A 17,964-nucleotide genomic window follows, 5' to 3' on the forward strand; every position below is an offset into this window, starting at 1 on the left:
TCATTCTCCTATTTCTTACATATTTCTACTTATTATATTCATTACCTTTACTTTTATTTATGCTTCTTTTTCTTGGTAAACACGTTTCCAAAGATGTCATTTTTAAAAATCACAAATTTACTTAAATTTAACCTTACAATTTAAAATAAACCTAAATTATTACCTAAACTAGTACTCACTATTTAAACAACTAATCTCTAATACTTTTTAATAACTACTTTTAATAGGAATTAGATATGTATTATGTATGTTCACTTTATGCGAGTTGTGAGATTTCCACAGATAGCACTGTATCGCGTGTAACAGAGAATATCATTGAATCACATTAAATGACATATAAAGTTCTGGTCAAATTAATTGAAATGGAAATACCAAAACTATCGATACTCATAAAAAATATGGATAGTTTTCGATAATAGAAACTATCGATAATTATCGATAGACTTTTCCACCTCTAGCAAGTGGGTGTATCTATTGATAGTTTTGGGCGGTGAATTAATATAACGTGTAATACCAGAGTAGTTTAAAGACTTTCAATACAATAATTTAAAATATATATTTGTAAGAACACAATACGATATAAACTTCTGACAGAAAAAAAATTCGTAGTACAGGAACTGAATTATGTTCCTGTAAACCAGCCTGTAAAATTGTGAACTTTCAGAAATATCGACAATCCACGTGTCTGTCAACTGAGAATTTTCGAATTATACAATGTACCCGAAGATAATATTTAAATCTTAAACTATTGAATATTATTCCAAGATTAGAATAAAGAATAATAATAGCTCTTCCATAGTAATAGTCGTAAAAGTCTTCCTCGGCCCAATCATTATTCGTATTCACACTTTGATATACTTCGAAATTAACCGTAGAACGACACCGTACGGTCACTGGCGACTCCAAAGAATTTCAATCTTGTCTACAGAAATGTAAATAAACATTAGAACATTGACCTTTTCCCCTTGTAATGTATGCCATGGTTTATGGAATGATACAGAAAAAAGAACTTTGTGTATATTTTCATTAATTTTATAAACCTGAGGTTACAGGCGACCACCACGGTGTCTTTAACGTAACGAAACTATAGATATCTTGTAAGGGAACATATCCAAAGCGAATTTTTTTTTTCGTTCAAACTGGCATGAATTTGTAGAGAATCAAAAACTATTGAATACTTAGTTTTTGTTTCTGCTAAAAAAGAAATGGTTGGAAGGGATGAAACAGTCCTTCACGTGTAAACTAATCGTCGTATCGAAAAATGTTTGAAACGAAAGCTGCTCAGTTTGTAACGTAGAATTATACGTGTGAATAAAAAAGTATTATCTGTGGTTTAAAAAAAAATGCTATCTATATTACGACATTAAAACTGCTGTCATTTCATTACAAAGAAAAGACGTTGTCGTTCTAAGGTTAATTATCAGTCAAATATCCTACGAAGAATCATACGCTTTTAATATAAAAAACATTCCTCCTTACACGAGCTTTACAAGGCAAGTGTTTATTAACACTAAAAGTAATCAAGTATGTATTCGAAAGCCAAACCTAATGAATCTCGTCTTACTAGCCCAAGTCGATTATTCAACTATTACATAGTACCTATAGTATTATAAGTAATTCGGAAAGTTCAATTCGTTCTCCACTTAAGAGTATCATGGCAAACGTCTTGTTTAATCGATCATTCGAAATATTCGAATACTCGACTTGGTTCACATAATTGACCCCAAAGAAGTTTGTATTGCTTTATATGTGGACGGTCGGCATAGATCGACTATTAAAATTATCCGTGAATCGTACGTAATACGTCCCTCTATATTTTGCGAGAATCCCGCGTAAGCGGTCACATTGCGTCTGTCAGCGTGACTAATTCAGGATTCTGTTGTGTGTTGTTGGACACGTGGGAGCTCTAATCCGAAGGGCAGGGCCCTTTCTACCGACCATCCCAATCCCAATACTAATTGCAATGTAAGTATTCATTTATCCATTTATAATTCAATGTCGCTTGTGTTTCCTCTTACGAGAATGATATATTCCTGACATGTACAGACGAAAACGAGAGAAAACACAACAAAAACTTCCCTTCTCTGTTTCTTTCTTAACTTTCGATCTGTTCGATGCAAACCGTCACCGCGAGGAATGTCGGTCCACCTTTTTTTTCTACCTGTCCCGTTTTTGGTTTCTGGGTTCCTTTTTTACTTGGTATCACGCAGCGAACTGATTTTCCTAGCACGATCGAGGTATTATGTTTCACTGGATTACACAAATTTTGTATCGTACGTTTGGTATTTTAGGAAGTACATAGGATGAAGAAAATTCGATACGTTTTACGAGAAATTCATGGTTATTTGAAATTAAACTTAACCCTTAACTATAGACGATTCGTCTCATGGTTAAATAAATCCGTCAACGACTACTTTGTAACACTTTTAATACGAACTGAATGTTAAACGTCGTTATCCTTTCGGAATTAGTGCGCCACTTACTGTCAATTGAAGGTACTCAAATGCCCGGAGCCTCCGAAACTCTCCATTAGATGGTATTAGTGAAAGAAAAATTCAAATTCTTCTCAGAGACGAGTGGTCTGTAGTTTAAGGATTTATGGATTTATAAAATTAGGCATGCCAGTAAGTGATCTGCCATTCGTTTAAAAATTCAATATTCATTACCAATTGGGTCAAAAGTATTGGCCACTGTTCTCCGATAATATATTATTATGATATTTTTATGATACTCATGATTGAAAATAGTTCAATTATAAGATTTACAAGAAGATTTCAAACATATCATCATCTCGTTAACCCATTCGATCGATATTTATTATGTGTTTTCAGTGATCAAGAAGCGCAATTTAAGTTACGAAGTAACGGATGTCCTACGAGTTGAACTCGTAGCGCGATCTTACTCGTTATTTCAGTTGAATAGGTTAAGGAAATAGCAGATTACTCGTTGGTATACTTAACGGATCAAAAACCCACATTATTATGTACGTCGGTTTTTATAAAATCCTTTGACCCATAGTGAAAATATTATGCTTCAGCTTGTATGATTCCGTTGTTTCTTGCATTCGTTTCAAGTAGTTTTACCGGGAGTTTTTCTATTCGTGTAATATTTGTTTGTGGTAACATGACGTATGTGTATGATTTTATTGAAGCAAACCTACCTGTTCTACCTTACACTGTACGTGTCAATTCTGTACTTACTCTTATTGCATGTCATACTTATTATCCCCCCCCCTCTCTCTCTCTCTCTCTCTCTCTTTCGTTATACTCTTCATATCCTCTTAATTAATTTACGAGGAGTTTACCACACTGTTTGTTTTTCGTATTGTTGGTTATAGTAACATACACATCCTCTTCGATAGTATATAATTTCTCTGCCTACGAGAATCATTTCGCCGCTTCTGGACACGGTCTGAGATAAATGTTTGTTGCAGTATCGGCAAGCGGTTAAATCACCACCTCCGTTTGCGCTCCAACAGAAACAGAGATCGTTCCTGACCTTTGGATTCGGGGCTGGACCGGCTAGGAGGGAGTCACACGTGAACGTTAACGTGACACCGACCAGCCATGATCTTGCGTCTGACACACCAGAGATTCGCAAATACAAGAAACGCTTCAACAGCGAGATACTCTGCGCTGCGCTTTGGGGTAGGTATTTACATCACGAGCACGTTGGAACTTCAACATGCTGATTGCTACAATTTTTGGTGAACTTTTCCTCTGGGAAACCTTTTTTTTTTCACTGTAAATTTATATTGATCGAAGGTACGTATCAAATAACATGCAAAATATCAATTTTGAGTTTAGGAATCTATCCATTGAAAAGTTATGAAGCAAAGACTTCGAAATTTTCACGTATTCTAACCTTTAATGTGATGAACTATTAAAGACCGTCTACACCTATAACATTTGTTCGTGGACGAAGTCGTTCAGTGTCTCCGGATAGTCGAAGGATTAGCAGCCAGTACTGTTCAAAGGTAGTCTATGGGCTACCCGGGGATACTTCGTTGAAATCCAGACACTACGCGGCCACTCGGCCAGTATGGCTCATCTTTTACGTTCACGCCCCACTGAGAAGGGACTGTAACGTTTCTTTAAACCAGTGACGACCTTTTGTCTCAACCAATGGTCTGCGACCCAAGATAATAGAAAAATTTACGCTTACGGCCTTGCCCATAGAACGCGGTTCTGATGGTGAGTTTTCTGCGAAATCACTCCAGATATTGCCTTCATTTTTTTTTTTAAATCAAATTGTACAAGGGGCTGATTATTTGCGCGCTAGGGTACTATCATGCTGAAATCATATCTTCCTTCTCATGTCTAATTAGACAGTACATATATTAAAATACTTATTTCTAAACGTAGTTAGAATTTAATTTATTTATTCATCATAACTCTTCAACTACACATGCAGAATAAAAAATGTAAAAAAAAATAAAACACCATTCCAGCCGCCCCAGAAAAATGTATCACACACCATATGATCACCTCCCTTGTCTAATTTCAATGAAAAAACATGAAGTGGATATCTGCAGTGATTTGAGAGAAAACAGTTTGTAACACTTTATTTAGCCCACCCGATATACGTACGATGTCTTTAAGGGTCCGAATTATATGATAAATTTTACCCGCGTAGCGAGCCGATGACTTTTTTTTTTATTTGTTTATTGATCGTCGCATCGACCAAGGGTCATTAGCGACTACATTTGCCAATTGTTTACATGAATTGTGCGATAATTACAGTTTCCTAATGGAATACATAGTCTATCTTACGAACCTGATTTTATAGGAATGCTAATGCTGTAAGGTAATACAATTGATCGTAGTTGATTACAGGGTTCTGTTTAGATCTGCGTCGTTGATGAATGATAAAACTTGGATGATCTCTTCTGTTTTATTCAAGCAAGTCTTGATGTCCCTGGTCAATCCGTACCTTGCTCTTAAGGAGTTGTGTTTTACACACTCGGGTATTATATGATTAATTGATAGGTGTGTGTCACACATAGCGCATTTGGGCGGGGCATTTCCTTCCAATAGGTACTTATGGGTTATTGCGGAATGTCCTATTCGCAGTCTAGTTATGATAACTTGTTGAGCTCTGTCTAATTTATAGCCTGGGTTCTTCATAAAAATGCTATCTCTAATTTCATGTAGAGTGGTCCTTTTTGAGTCTTTCCATTCCTGGTTCCATTGATTTTTTATTACTTTGGCGAAATGAATTTGGGCGTCTTCGTACGGGATACTAATATCTGAAACATTCTTCGATAGTGTTTTTAGTTTGTGGTAGTGTTTAGGCAGATGTTTAAGTAAGCATAGTTCTACTTCCAGTTTGCTGTGTTCTAGCTTGTTAATTTTGTTTTGGACAGAAATTATAATAGAGCTTTTGGTGTAGGAGTTCGTAATTTCTCTTAAGAGTGCTTCCGAGTTGGTAGATATAAGATATTTGTCGTGAGTTTTGTGTTTGAGGTTATCCAGGGCTATTGATATTGCCAAAACTTGGGAGGAGAATGGTGACAGTTGGATGGAAGGGAGTACGAGATTTTTTCTGATACGTTACTCAGGATAATCTGATTTGTGCCTTTACTGATAGATCCAAATGTGTGTATATATCTCTCGTTATTGTTTTTGGGACTGTGGTTTCCTAGTGTTTGGATAGAAAGCACGTATTGATGTTCAGGAGGTATGTCTTTGGGTTAGGATTTTGGGGAGTGAGATGTTATTTGTTTTTAGGTAGTGTTTCAGTCGCATGCCCAGACGGGCTGGGTATTTTGGGTAGTTTAAATAATTCTTGTCGTTAGTTTTCCCAAATATACATTTGAAAGTTGAGTTATTAGGTGTGGCTGCTATTTTGCACGCGTAGTTTGGCATTAGTTGGAGCCTTCTGTAGTTTAAGGGTGGTATTCCACTTTCGGCTAGTAGGCTGGTTATTGGGCTCGTCCGATAAGCTCCTAACGCGATCCGGAGACCTGTGTGGTGGATAGGGTTTAGGCGAGTAACTTCTTTGCTCGAACTATAAACAATTGAACCATAGTCTAGTTTTGACATAATGATTGATTTGTACGTGTTTGTGAGAACTTTTATATCCGCACCCCAGTTTTTGGCTGCAAGTATTTTGAGGATATTCATTCTTTTGTTGCATTCTTTCTTTAGTTTTTCAACGTGTTTTTTCCAGGTTAGCTTTTGGTCGAAGGTCATTCCAAGTATTTTCATTTCTGTAACTTCTGTGATTGATGCATTGTTTAGTGTGAGTTCCAAATTGATCGTATGAGTTTTTTACCGTGCAAACGCCATAGATTCAGTTTTTTTAGGAGGAAATTTGAATCCAGTAGTTAGTGTCCAGCTGTGGAGGTTATTAATAGTATCTTGTATTATACCTTTGGTTATATTTATATTTTTTCCGCTGCAGAGAATTGTCAGATTGTCAGCGAAGAGGAAGCTCTTGGTTGGGGATTTAACATAATTGACTATATCGTTAATTACGAGTAAAAATAAGGTAACGCTCAAAACAGAGCCTTGAGGAACTCTATTTTGTGTTTGTATTTTACTAGATAGCAAGCCGTTAATCTTGACTTGGATCGTTCTATTTTTTAAGAAATTTTGTATAAACACCAATATTTTCCCTCTTATTTCCAACTTGTTTAGAATGTCAATTATTCTTTCACATCAGATCATTTCATAGGCTTTTTCTAAGTCGAGGCTTACTGAGATTACATGGAATTTTTTTATGAATTCGTCGGTGATAAATGCTTCGAGAAATACGAGGTAGTCTAATGTCGATCTGTTTTGGCGAAAACCACTTTGCTGCGGGGAGATTATGTCACGTTTTTCTAGTAGTATTTTAAATCTTTTGTTGAGAACTTTTTCCATTAATTTACAGAATGTACAGGTTAGTGCTATAGGTCTATAATTTTTGGCTTTGCTCTTGTCTTTTCCGGGTTTTTATAAATACTAGGGAATATGCCTTTATTCCATATTTCATTAAACAGGAGGGTGATAGTTACTAATCCTGAATGTGGTAGGTTTTTGAGTATTCTGTTGAGAATTTTATCCGGTCCTGGACTTGAATTTTTGCATTGATGGAGGGTGGTTTTTATTTCGTCGATCGTGATATCATTATTGAATGTTGAGTCTATCATTTCATTGATATTGCGGTTGCGTTCCTCTTGTTTAATTTTCCGTTGCCTGAACTCATCATGGTAATTATTATCGCTTGAATTTGCAGCAAACGTGTAGGCTAGTTCATTTGCAATGTCGCTTCATTTGGTAATGTTATTCCCTTTTTCATCAATTAAATTGAGAATTTGAGTATTGCGTCTTTTTTCGTTGATTCTTCTTATTTTGTCATATATTTTGGAAGTTGGAGTATTTTGATTTAATTTTGATGTGTATTCTACCCAAGATTTTCTTTCGTTTTCTTTGAACAGTTTCCTACATATGGCTTTTAATTTATTGTGTTCAATTTTAATCGCAAAGGTTTTGTGTTTTTTATAAATGTTGAATGCGTGTTTGCAGTTCTTTACGGCAGTTTCCCATTCATCATTCCACCAAGGAACCTGTTTCTTGGTCTTTTTTGCTTTAATTGCTGGGATTGTTTTGTTTACACTGGAGATTAGTAGTGTTGTAAACTCTGTCATTATGTCATCTAAATTTTGATAATTTCAACTTCAGATCGAAAGAGTTCCCAGTTAGCTTTCTGGAAGTTAAATGGAGTAGTAGAAGGTTGATATTCTGTATGATTGTTGAGCAAGGTGATAAAAATTGGGTAATGATCGCTGTCGTACAGTTCGTCGGCTACTTCCCAGTCTAAATTGCCTACGATGTTTGATGAGACTAAAGTTAGATCAATAGCACTTTCTTCTGCATTTGACTGGTTAAAGTGGGTCATTCTGGTGTCGTTTAACAAAACCATGTCGTCCGTCTGTTCAATTATATCTTCTATGATTTTTCCTCTCGTATTTGTGTTTTTTGAACCCCACAGGATACTGTACGACACTAACTCACGACTTGAATAAATTTGATCAAATCAAGACCGCAATGATCGTTGCGCTCACTTCAACTTAATGACGAGAGGGCTCGTTTAATTCGAGGTGTGGTGCTGATGAGTAAATTTTTTGTCAATTATTAAACTAAATGTATTTATAAAACTCAACGGTGTAATACAAGAAAGTATGGTGTGTCCTCTGTGCTTGCTGATCCGAGTCTGACCAACTTCCCTCTTATATATCCCCTTTCATACATGGTCATACTCGGGCATAGGTTCACACACGCATTCACACATTCTCGCCTCGTGTCGATTTTCGATCACGACGTTCGACGCAGTTCCTTTCATTCAATCTTATCTAGCACGCACTCTCGTTCGAAGAAACTGTCACACGGCATACACACTCATCATTCGCACCGCACTCGCTCGATCTAAAACTAAACTCACGCATCTCACACCCTACATTTATGACTGTGGTTTCCGGTGAATTTATGAGTCCGAACAGATACTGTGGCTATTAAAGTCTCCTAGAAGAATAAATGGTTTAGGGAATTGATTAATTAGATTTTTTAAGCTTGATAATGAGAAATTAAAACTATTCCGAAGATATATATTGCAAATGCAGAGTTTTTCTGGTATATAACACGTTATAGCTGTAGCTTCAATGTCGGTTGTAATGTTGATTTTATCGAAATTAATGTTTTCTTTAATATAAATTGCTACACCTCCACTAGCATGGTCATTTTTATTTCTATTTTTGAAGACTGTTCAATATCCTTTGATGTTTGCACATAGATCTTGTTTAAAGTGAGTTTTCTGTAAACACATAATGTTTGGATTCCTTTCTTTTATGGTTCTGTTAATATTAACTTCACGTGTGTAGAATCCGTTTAAATTCCATTGCAGTATGGTGGTGTGCATTGATGGTTGCTATTTTTGAATTATTTTATCTAATCAGAACTTGCGCTTTTGTTGTCTGTTGACTGTTCAAGTTTTTTTATAATTCTAATGAACTGGTTTTTCATGCTTCGTTCATTTAGTAGCGGGTAGATTTCTCTCATCATATTAGACATAGCTTTGAAGTCCAGGGTGTATTCTTTGGTTATATCGTCAATGTAATGGTTAGAGTAGGCTTTGTCTATAAAGCTAGTGAAGTTCGTGTAATTTAGGGGAAATCAGTTTTGGTTTTCTTCGATTTTCTGTCTAGTTGGTATGAGAGTTGTGCCTATGTCTATTGTTCTCGTTTTATTTCCTTGTTCCATTCTTTTTTTCTTGGTCTTAGGTTTGGGTGACTTGAAGGGTTTTTCTATTTCTTCAGCTTTTTGTTCTTCGCCCAGTTGTGACAATTAATAAATGCTGGCTTCTGAGTCAGAGAGATTATCAGTTTGGCTAAGTGCGTAGGATTCAGATGAGTAAGAGAGAGGGCGTTTGGTTCTGTTTATATTGGTGTCCTCTACTATGGTGCGGATCGTTTTGTTCTGACCGTTTGTGGTGAGATTTGTATCTTGTTTGTATCGGTATTTGTAATATCTATGATGTTGGATTCTGTGTTATACGAAGTCTGTGATTTTTCTTTTTCGACTGAGAGTTGTGCGAATAGTTCTGAATTTGCTTGATTATTTCCTGTGGGGCAATGCCTCGCTAAGTGACCCTCTCTTTTTCAAATAAAACATGTTAAGCCTTCCGATGATAGGAATATCCAGTATATCATATTCTCGTAGGTAATAGACATTGATTTAGGGTTTTTTTTTATATTGTCCGGATGAATGTAGGCCTGTCTCCTAAAGCTGAGTATGTGCGACATACCGGGTTCAGATATCCCCGCTCTTATAAATGATACTTTGGATTCTAGGTGGATTTCAAAATCTTTTAAGGTTTTTCCAATTATATCGTGGGATATTTCTGGATTGACGTTGGATAAAATGACTTTTCGCTCGTGACATGAGTGGTGTGATGTTAACTTGTGTGTTTCCTATCTTAATTTTTTGTTTTATTTCCACTAGTTCGTCTGCTATTTGTTTAGAAGATAAATACATGCAAATTCTACTGTTAGATATTCTGGGTATACATCTGATGTTCTCCGGGTTCGTTAATTTTGCTATCTGACTTACGTAATTCTTGATTGTAAATCCTTCTATGGCTTGTGGAACAATTGCTTGATCCCTTTTGGGGAAGGTTTCAGTTTTAGTACCCTTTGCGTAGTTCATTATTTGAAGATTTGGTCTTGAATCCATTTCTCTATTATTCCGTGGTTCTCGAGACTGTAATATTTTTCTTCCTCCGTAGTCAGAGGGTTCTTCGCCCTTGTAGTCAGGGGTGGGAGCACCTCCTTGGTAGGAGGTGGTCATTGTCTTTGACCCACTTACGGTAATTTAGTTATATTACTGTCCGTATCGATACGAACAATCACTTTCGGGGGACAAGGTGACTCGCGGTTGAGAGAACTCTGTTTACGGGTACGTCTAAACGCTACGACGGTCGTAACAGAACTCCCGATGACTTTGTTGGAGGCCTTTTGTTCCGAATTCGTCTTTAGCAATCGATGACGACCAGACCCTGCTGTCCTTGGGCAGGTAAAAATCATGTGCAGGACAATTATGGATTTTTGTCAGTTTTACCGTTCTCTCCTGCAGTTGATTCTGGGTCATTCCACACCAGGCGGATTATTTTTACCCCCGGCGTGCTTACTAGTCCAGCCGAATTAGACTTGAGTCATGAAAAAAAAAACTTAATAGGTGTTTTATCGTTTAATGCCAGCGTAATTATATGATTAGGAATGGGGATCTGTTATAAGTAACAAATGATTTGCAATGATAAACAACTGGGAACGGTATAACCGCAAAAATCAGTATCTTTTGTTACTTATCGGCGTATATCTTGGAACTGAGCAGACTTGGAGGAAAATATTTAATACAAAAATTCTGCCTTACGTTCATATGGTACCAAGATACAATTTTTTGTGTTTAAATTTATCTCAGAGGCATCTCAATATTAATAGTTGACATTTGCAAGCATTATAGATAAAGGTTTAAAGTTTATGATACATTTGGTTTTACATGAATTAATTTAATTGTCTCGTAGAAACAGAAACTCGATAATCTCTGATATATTGAGTCATGTTCAAAATGAAATATGATGTACTTCACATGAAATTCAGAAAATACAAAATATATAATAGCCATTAAGGTATACAATTTTTGTCTCTTTACGTAAAATTATTTTATTTGACTAATACGCGAAAATAATAAAAAAATTGTGTTTTATAAAACTCTTCTATTTTATAAATAACACTACTGAGACGGGTGCGAGGCCTGTTGATACTGTGTTTAGACTTCATTCAAGTACGTGGAAGTTCACCGTCTTTATTTGTTCACAGCGGAGTTAGTTTTAATGCTTCCATCTTAAGAGGAGTCAGCTTACTATTTTCTAATTTAATGGTGCAACGGGACTACCATTTTGAATGCAATAAATTTAGGCAGGGGTTTCCTTGGAAGGGGAGAGGGAGCACCCACCCCGTCTTTTTAAATGGAAGGGACTATTACTTTTTCTTTATTTGGATAGTTGCTGCCAAATATTACATTTGCTTGAAACATTTTTTCATATTCGGCATAGTTAAATAATTATAGCCATCGAAAGAAAATATGAAAAGAAGGATACAAAACACATGTAAATCTATCACTTCAATGATGTTGTCATATTTTCGGAATAATATGATAAGAACAATAATGAATTTTTGAATAGTAATGGGCACCATTTTAAACATTTAATAAAAGTCTTGTTTACTATAACCCTTTAACTATGCGGAATATAAAAAAATGTTATAACATTTCATTCTATCCAAATAAAAAACAGGTAATAACCCCTTCCATTCAGAAAAGAGGGGGTGAGTGCTTCCACCCCCTTCCTAGGAAACCCCTGCCCAAATTTGTTGCACTCAAAATGGTAGCGCCATTGCACCGTTTGATTTAAAAGAAACTTCACTTCGATATCCGCATTAGTTTCAGAGTAAATAGCTTGTGCGCTTTACGTGGGATACCCTGTATATGTATACTCCATTTACTGTACGCCAAGGTGAATCAATATTTTGAGTATGCGTCCCATTTGGTGCTATAATAAAACAATTGGAAACGTATTCTAACAATCCATAAGTTCAGTTGTGCACAGTTCAGAGTGCTTCGCCTTTCACCCTTTATTCCACCTGAGGTGGATAGAAAAGAAAAGAAACATATCCCGCAGATGACCGACCAATTCAAGTTGATATTTCTTTCTAAGTTAACAGTACTTTATGACTTTTTAACGGATAGACACCTAAACTCAAAATTGATATTTTTGTATGTTATTTGGTACGTACTTTCGGCCAATATAAATTTAGAGTGAAAATGTTTCTCAGCCGAAATTATATTAAAAACTTTGCAATGTTTTTCGCCTCATAACTTTTCAACGAAACGATTCCTAACCTCAAAATTGGTATTGTTAAACTCTGTACAACAAATTTTTTCCACAAATATAAGTTTCAACCAAAAAAAAAAAATTGGTTTCTCAGAGGAAAAGTTCACATAAATATTTATTTATTGTTGTGACAATTTCATGGTAAAATACATTTTATTAAGTTTTTTACTATTAAAAATATCTGAACCCAAGAGCTAACATCTATTGAGTCCACTTCATTAAAGAAATGAAATTCTGCATGTTTCCGGTATCAAATTTTTCACTCTTTCAGTGTACAAATGATATTAAGTCGATATCTTGTTTTGAATGAAACAATGTATGTACAGTCCATCACATACGAGACTCAATGCAATGTTCACCACTTCTAGTGGGTTATTAAGTATGAAACTTAACAAATAAAACATAACATCTTCACTTTACCGATTTGAGTCAAATAAACCAATATGGTTGATATGATACACTGAATATCGACGCCAATTCACCGGTATTTTGAGATGGATTGGATTTTACTACGACCCTCAGGTGATTATTATTCACCGTCAACTATGCTTCAACACGTGACTCATTTCTGAGGTTGAAATTCCTATTTGAATTTTTTGAATTGTTCATCCTGGCTTTAGTAGTTGGATCCTTCATCAGATACATCGTTGACATTACGGACTGTCTCCGACGTTCTGGTTCCACAGTGGAGCTCATATTCATAAACCACACGAATTTTTTACTTTTCCATAGTTTTACAAAAATGGATCAATCGATAAAACTAATAAGGATATTTTAACAGGCAAATATGACTTAGGAAGAGATGCATCTTTCGAATTAACCTCACCTAATACTGAAATTTGGCACCAAAAGAGAAATAATAAATGACAAAGTTTGCGTTTTGACATTTGTCGAGTTCCATACTTACGGGGGTTGACTCCGGGGCCAACTACGAATCGATCGAAGCGCCGATGTAAAAAATCGAGCGCTAGGAAAAACACATAATCGATACCTGGGTCTGTAGCGGAAATATAATTTTATTAACAATATTTAATAATTTTTTATTATTTACAATTGTTTTCTCTTTATTGTTAATATACGATAATCTTTTAATATATATTATAATGGCGTACTATTCTACAATAAGGTTTATAACACGCACGCCTAAATATCTACTTGTTTGTTCGCCGTTCCGATTACTTCCAACAACTGGGGCGCACATGGGCAAACCCACGTACAAAGTAAATTCGTTCGCACATGCGCTCGTTCAGGCGGGCATTTCGAATGCCATTCCTGACATTCCCCCGTTCCAGATGCTCGCTTAACTTAATATTCTTTAATCACATGATATATTGCCCTAACATATCTTCAGAGTTCATACCTACAATACAATCATTTTCTTAAACCCATCAAATCTACACATACATATAATTTTGTTTTTGGCAACGACTTCGTTAATACGTCCGCAATCATTTCGCCAGAGTTTATAAACTTCACTTCAATCTCACCATTCTCTTGTAATTCTCTAGTACAGGGTTTTCCAATAAGGGCGTGTCGATGTTGAAATGGAATAAAACAAGCTGTGTGTGAGGTATTAACGAAATTTTTTTTTATTTAAAAGTCCCATGTATGCCATTATGTATGAAATATGACGTCGTTCAAATGTCCGCCGCGGCTTCGCACGGTGGCACGGATCCGAGAGGTCCAATTTTCAATGACTGCCGCATAGATCCGGCTGACCGATGGCCTAGGTTATGTTGACTTTGAGGGCATCGGTCGATTCCGGCTTATTGGCATAGACCTGCGACTTCAGAAAACCCCACAAGAAAAAGTCTAGCGGGGTCAAATCGCACGATCTTGGTGGCCAATTCACGTCACCTCCGCGAGAGATAACCATACCCTCAAATCGTTCATGCAGAATGTCCATCGTGGCGTTCGCTGTGTGGCTCGTAGCGCCGTCCTGCTGGAACCATAGCTCGTCCACGTCCATGTCGTTCAACTCGGGCCAAAAGAAATTGGTTATCATCGATCTGTAGCGCTCGCCATTGACAGTGATAGCCTCACCAACGTCGTTTTGGAAAAAATACGGACCAACGACGCCGCCGGCCCAAAATCCGCAACAAACAGTAACTTTTTGTAGATGCATTGCCACCTGGTGAACCTCGTGTGGGTTGGCGTCGTCCCATATACGGCAATTTTGCTTGTTAACATAGCCATGCACCCAAAAATGCGCCTCGTCGCTAAAGATGATTTTTCGGCCAAAAATGGGGTCCTCTTCCAAACGCTCCGAAGCCCAGTCAGCGAACAAACAGCGTTGACTATGGTCATTAACTTTGAGCTCCTGGGTCAGTTGGATCTTGTACGGGTGCAGGCCCAAGTCCCGACACAAAATTCGCTAAGTTGAAGTCTACGAAAGGCCAAGTTCTTGTGCACAGCGAGGAATTGACTGCCTCGGGTTCTCCTGCACACTTTCACGGACAGTGGCGATGTTCTTGGCCGATCTGGCGTTCCTTTGACGTACGGGTGTTGGCTGATTGTTTACCGAACCGGTCGTCTCGAATTTGGCCACCAAACGTTGGAGAGTCGACTTTGAAGGGCCACCACGTCTGCCGTAAAATGGGCGCAACGCGCGCAACGTTTGCACTAACGAACACTCATTTTGATAATAAAGTTTTAGTACCTGTTATTCACGATATGGAATGCTTTCCATATCCTCGCTCTCCTCGTGATTTTCGCAGACCGATGTTGAGCAAATACTCACTTAAAGTCTGGTACCATTCGCGTCCAGCTTGTTTTAATTCATAAATCGGTTTCTTGAACTTGCATACTTTGTGTTCTCGTCCTTGTATTTCGAACATTTCTGGCTTATACATGTAGATAGTGTCTGTTAATTTTCCTTGAACATCCAGCAGTTACTTGTATTACATTCATGTGGTGCACGTGCATTTTATATTGTACGGCACTGGCCAAGAGCGTACGTATCGAATCGTGTGGTGCAACTGAAGCAAACACCTCATCGAAGTCTATGCCCTTCTTCTGCTCATTTCCTCTGGCTACTAATCTAGCTTTGAATTTGTTAATTGTGCCGTCTTGATTGTATTTTATTTTGTACACCCACTTGCTTGTAAGGATTTTTGCATCTCTTGGTCTGTCCATTAATTCCCATGTTTTATTTTCAACGAGTGAGTCATACTCAGCAATTTGGTTTCAGCATCTACCTTATATAATCTTAAGATCGGTTTCTCGACTAATTTTGACTTTAACAGCTCGAATGCACCAATCGCTTTACAATCGAGTTCGAAAGTGCCACACGCCCGTAATAAATCTGTCAATGGTCTTGCAATCAAAGAATAATTTTCAATAAACTTACGAAAATACCCAGTCAAGCCCAGGAAACTTTGAACTTGTTTCACCGTCTTCGGAACCGGAAATTTCATAACAGCCATTGTGGTGTGCTCGGTCGGCTGAACAGTACCATTTTCTATAATATACCCGAGAAAATCAACTCTGTTCTGCAACCACGAGCATTTTTTCCAATTTATCTCTAAACCATGATCCCTAGCTACTGACACCATCAACTCAAGATTCCGGATTTCACTTTCGACATCGCTCGATGGTATAATAAGATCCTCCATATAAGCCAAAATGATCTTTTTATGCAAAAGATCTTTAAATATGGCACTAATAAATCTTACAAAAACCGCTGGAGAATTACATAAATCAAAAGGTACACGTAAGAATTCATACTGCCTGTCAGGTACAATAAATGAGGTGAATTTGCGACTATTTTCACTTATGAAAAAATCCATTCCTCAAATGAAGCGTACTGAATATTCTCGCACCCTGCAACGCATCTAATTGGTCTTCTACGAGTAGTAAGGGATAGCGGTCTCTTACAATTTTTTGAGGTAATTTTCTATAATCTACGCAAAGACGTATAGAAACATCTTTCTTTTTAACCAGTACGATAGGACTCGCATATTCAGAGAGCGACGGTTCCTGTCTCTCCGATAATTCTGTAACCATTCTCGTAATTGAACATTTACTGCATCTCTTTGCACTACTCACTCAGCCGGTGCTAAACGTCGCGCTCTCTGATACACGGGTTCTTCATCTTTCAAAACGATACTCATTTTCACATTTACCTCACGAGTCTTTTTTGGAACATAATTGGAAATTATATTTCGAACTGTCTCTCTAATCGCTTCATTATCAATATGCGCAACATCTACGTCATCACGTTCACATTCGATACGAAATATTGATGGTCTGTTGTCACTGATACCACTATCAACAACGACCTCCTCCCACATTTTAGTAATTAATATTTCTCCTCCTATTTTAATTAATTTAACTTTATTTAGGAAATCAGTTCCCACAAGGAGATCGTGTTTCAACAAAAGATCTGAAACTACATAAACATCAATTTCGTATAAGTTTTCATCGATGATAACATTTGCCGAAAATTTACCCAACGTTTTATGACCACTCGATCCGACACCCGCAAAAATTGTTTCACTATTTCGTAGACGAGGCGCCTCCACTTTCACATAACATGACGCCCTCATCTATGATGGTCATAATATTAATACCATTCAACCTTACCATTTTGCAAGACTTCATTGTAGGCGATTGTATTACCATTTTCACAGTTTTCTCCACCTCATCTCGTTTCGGACATGTTGGTGCGATGTGCCCATGCTGTCCACATCGGAAACACTTCAGACCTCGGAACTTCAACGGACAATCCGCGCTGATATGACCTGCCTCATTACAATTGTAGCACATCCTCACTTCCTTCCTGAATACTCCTCTGTCTAGTCGCACTTCTCTGTTGTCTCACGCGTGTAATGCCTGCGTAATCCACCGAAGAAAGCATCAATTGTTCAAAAGCTCGTAACAACATTTCCGGAGTATTGAAACGATGAATCTTTGCATGCACCCTTAACGATTGGTCAGATATACCCTCGACAATGTATTCGACTAATTCAGTCTCGTCATCAATGGGTACACGATTCGATTTTATAACTTTATCATGAAAATAATCTTCAAAAGACTCATTCTTCTTCCACACACGATCTTCAAATTGTTTGCGCAGAAGAATCTTGCTCGGCCGATGATGAAACATATTCTCGAATTTCATTAATAAATCATCCACATTCAATTGGATAAATTCGGACCCCGACTGCATTCAGTCTCGTGTCTTTCCCCGTAATTGCATTCCTATTAAGACTTTCATCTCATCCTCTTCTAAATGGTAAGCAATTTGGAGAACTTTTACTTGTTTCGACCAACTCGGATAATTCTCTGATTTACCATAAAAATAACTAAGTATTGGGTTGTCCGGAAAGTTCGTGCCGATTTTGAAGGAAAATTGAAACGCAGAAGATTTAAATTTTAGTATACATTTATTAAATTATATAGGTGCCATTCTGTTCTACAACCTTTCTCCATCTTTCAGGTAACTTGAAAACTCCGCCCTTCCAGAATCTCTCAGGTTTTTCAGCGAAAAACTTTTCTACGTGATTTTTTATCTCGACCAAAGAGTTGAAGTTT

At 37.1% G+C, this 17,964-nt stretch overlaps 1 protein-coding gene across 1 annotated transcript in view; it reads left to right on the forward strand.

The window, feature by feature from the left end:
* The window catches only part of LOC107193869 (serine/threonine-protein kinase mig-15), a 101,340-nt gene that overhangs the window by 74,081 nt on the left and 9,295 nt on the right, over positions 1 to 17,964 (forward strand). Inside the window, exon 15 of the mRNA XM_015583401.1 lies at positions 3,434 to 3,647. Within this exon, the coding sequence (XP_015438887.1) occupies positions 3,434 to 3,647 (214 nt within the window). The remainder of the gene's footprint in view (positions 1 to 3,433; positions 3,648 to 17,964) is intronic.

This window comes from Dufourea novaeangliae, unplaced genomic scaffold, assembly GCF_001272555.1.
Source record: "Dufourea novaeangliae isolate 0120121106 unplaced genomic scaffold, ASM127255v1 scaffold36, whole genome shotgun sequence".
Lineage (NCBI taxonomy): Eukaryota > Metazoa > Arthropoda > Insecta > Hymenoptera > Halictidae > Dufourea > Dufourea novaeangliae.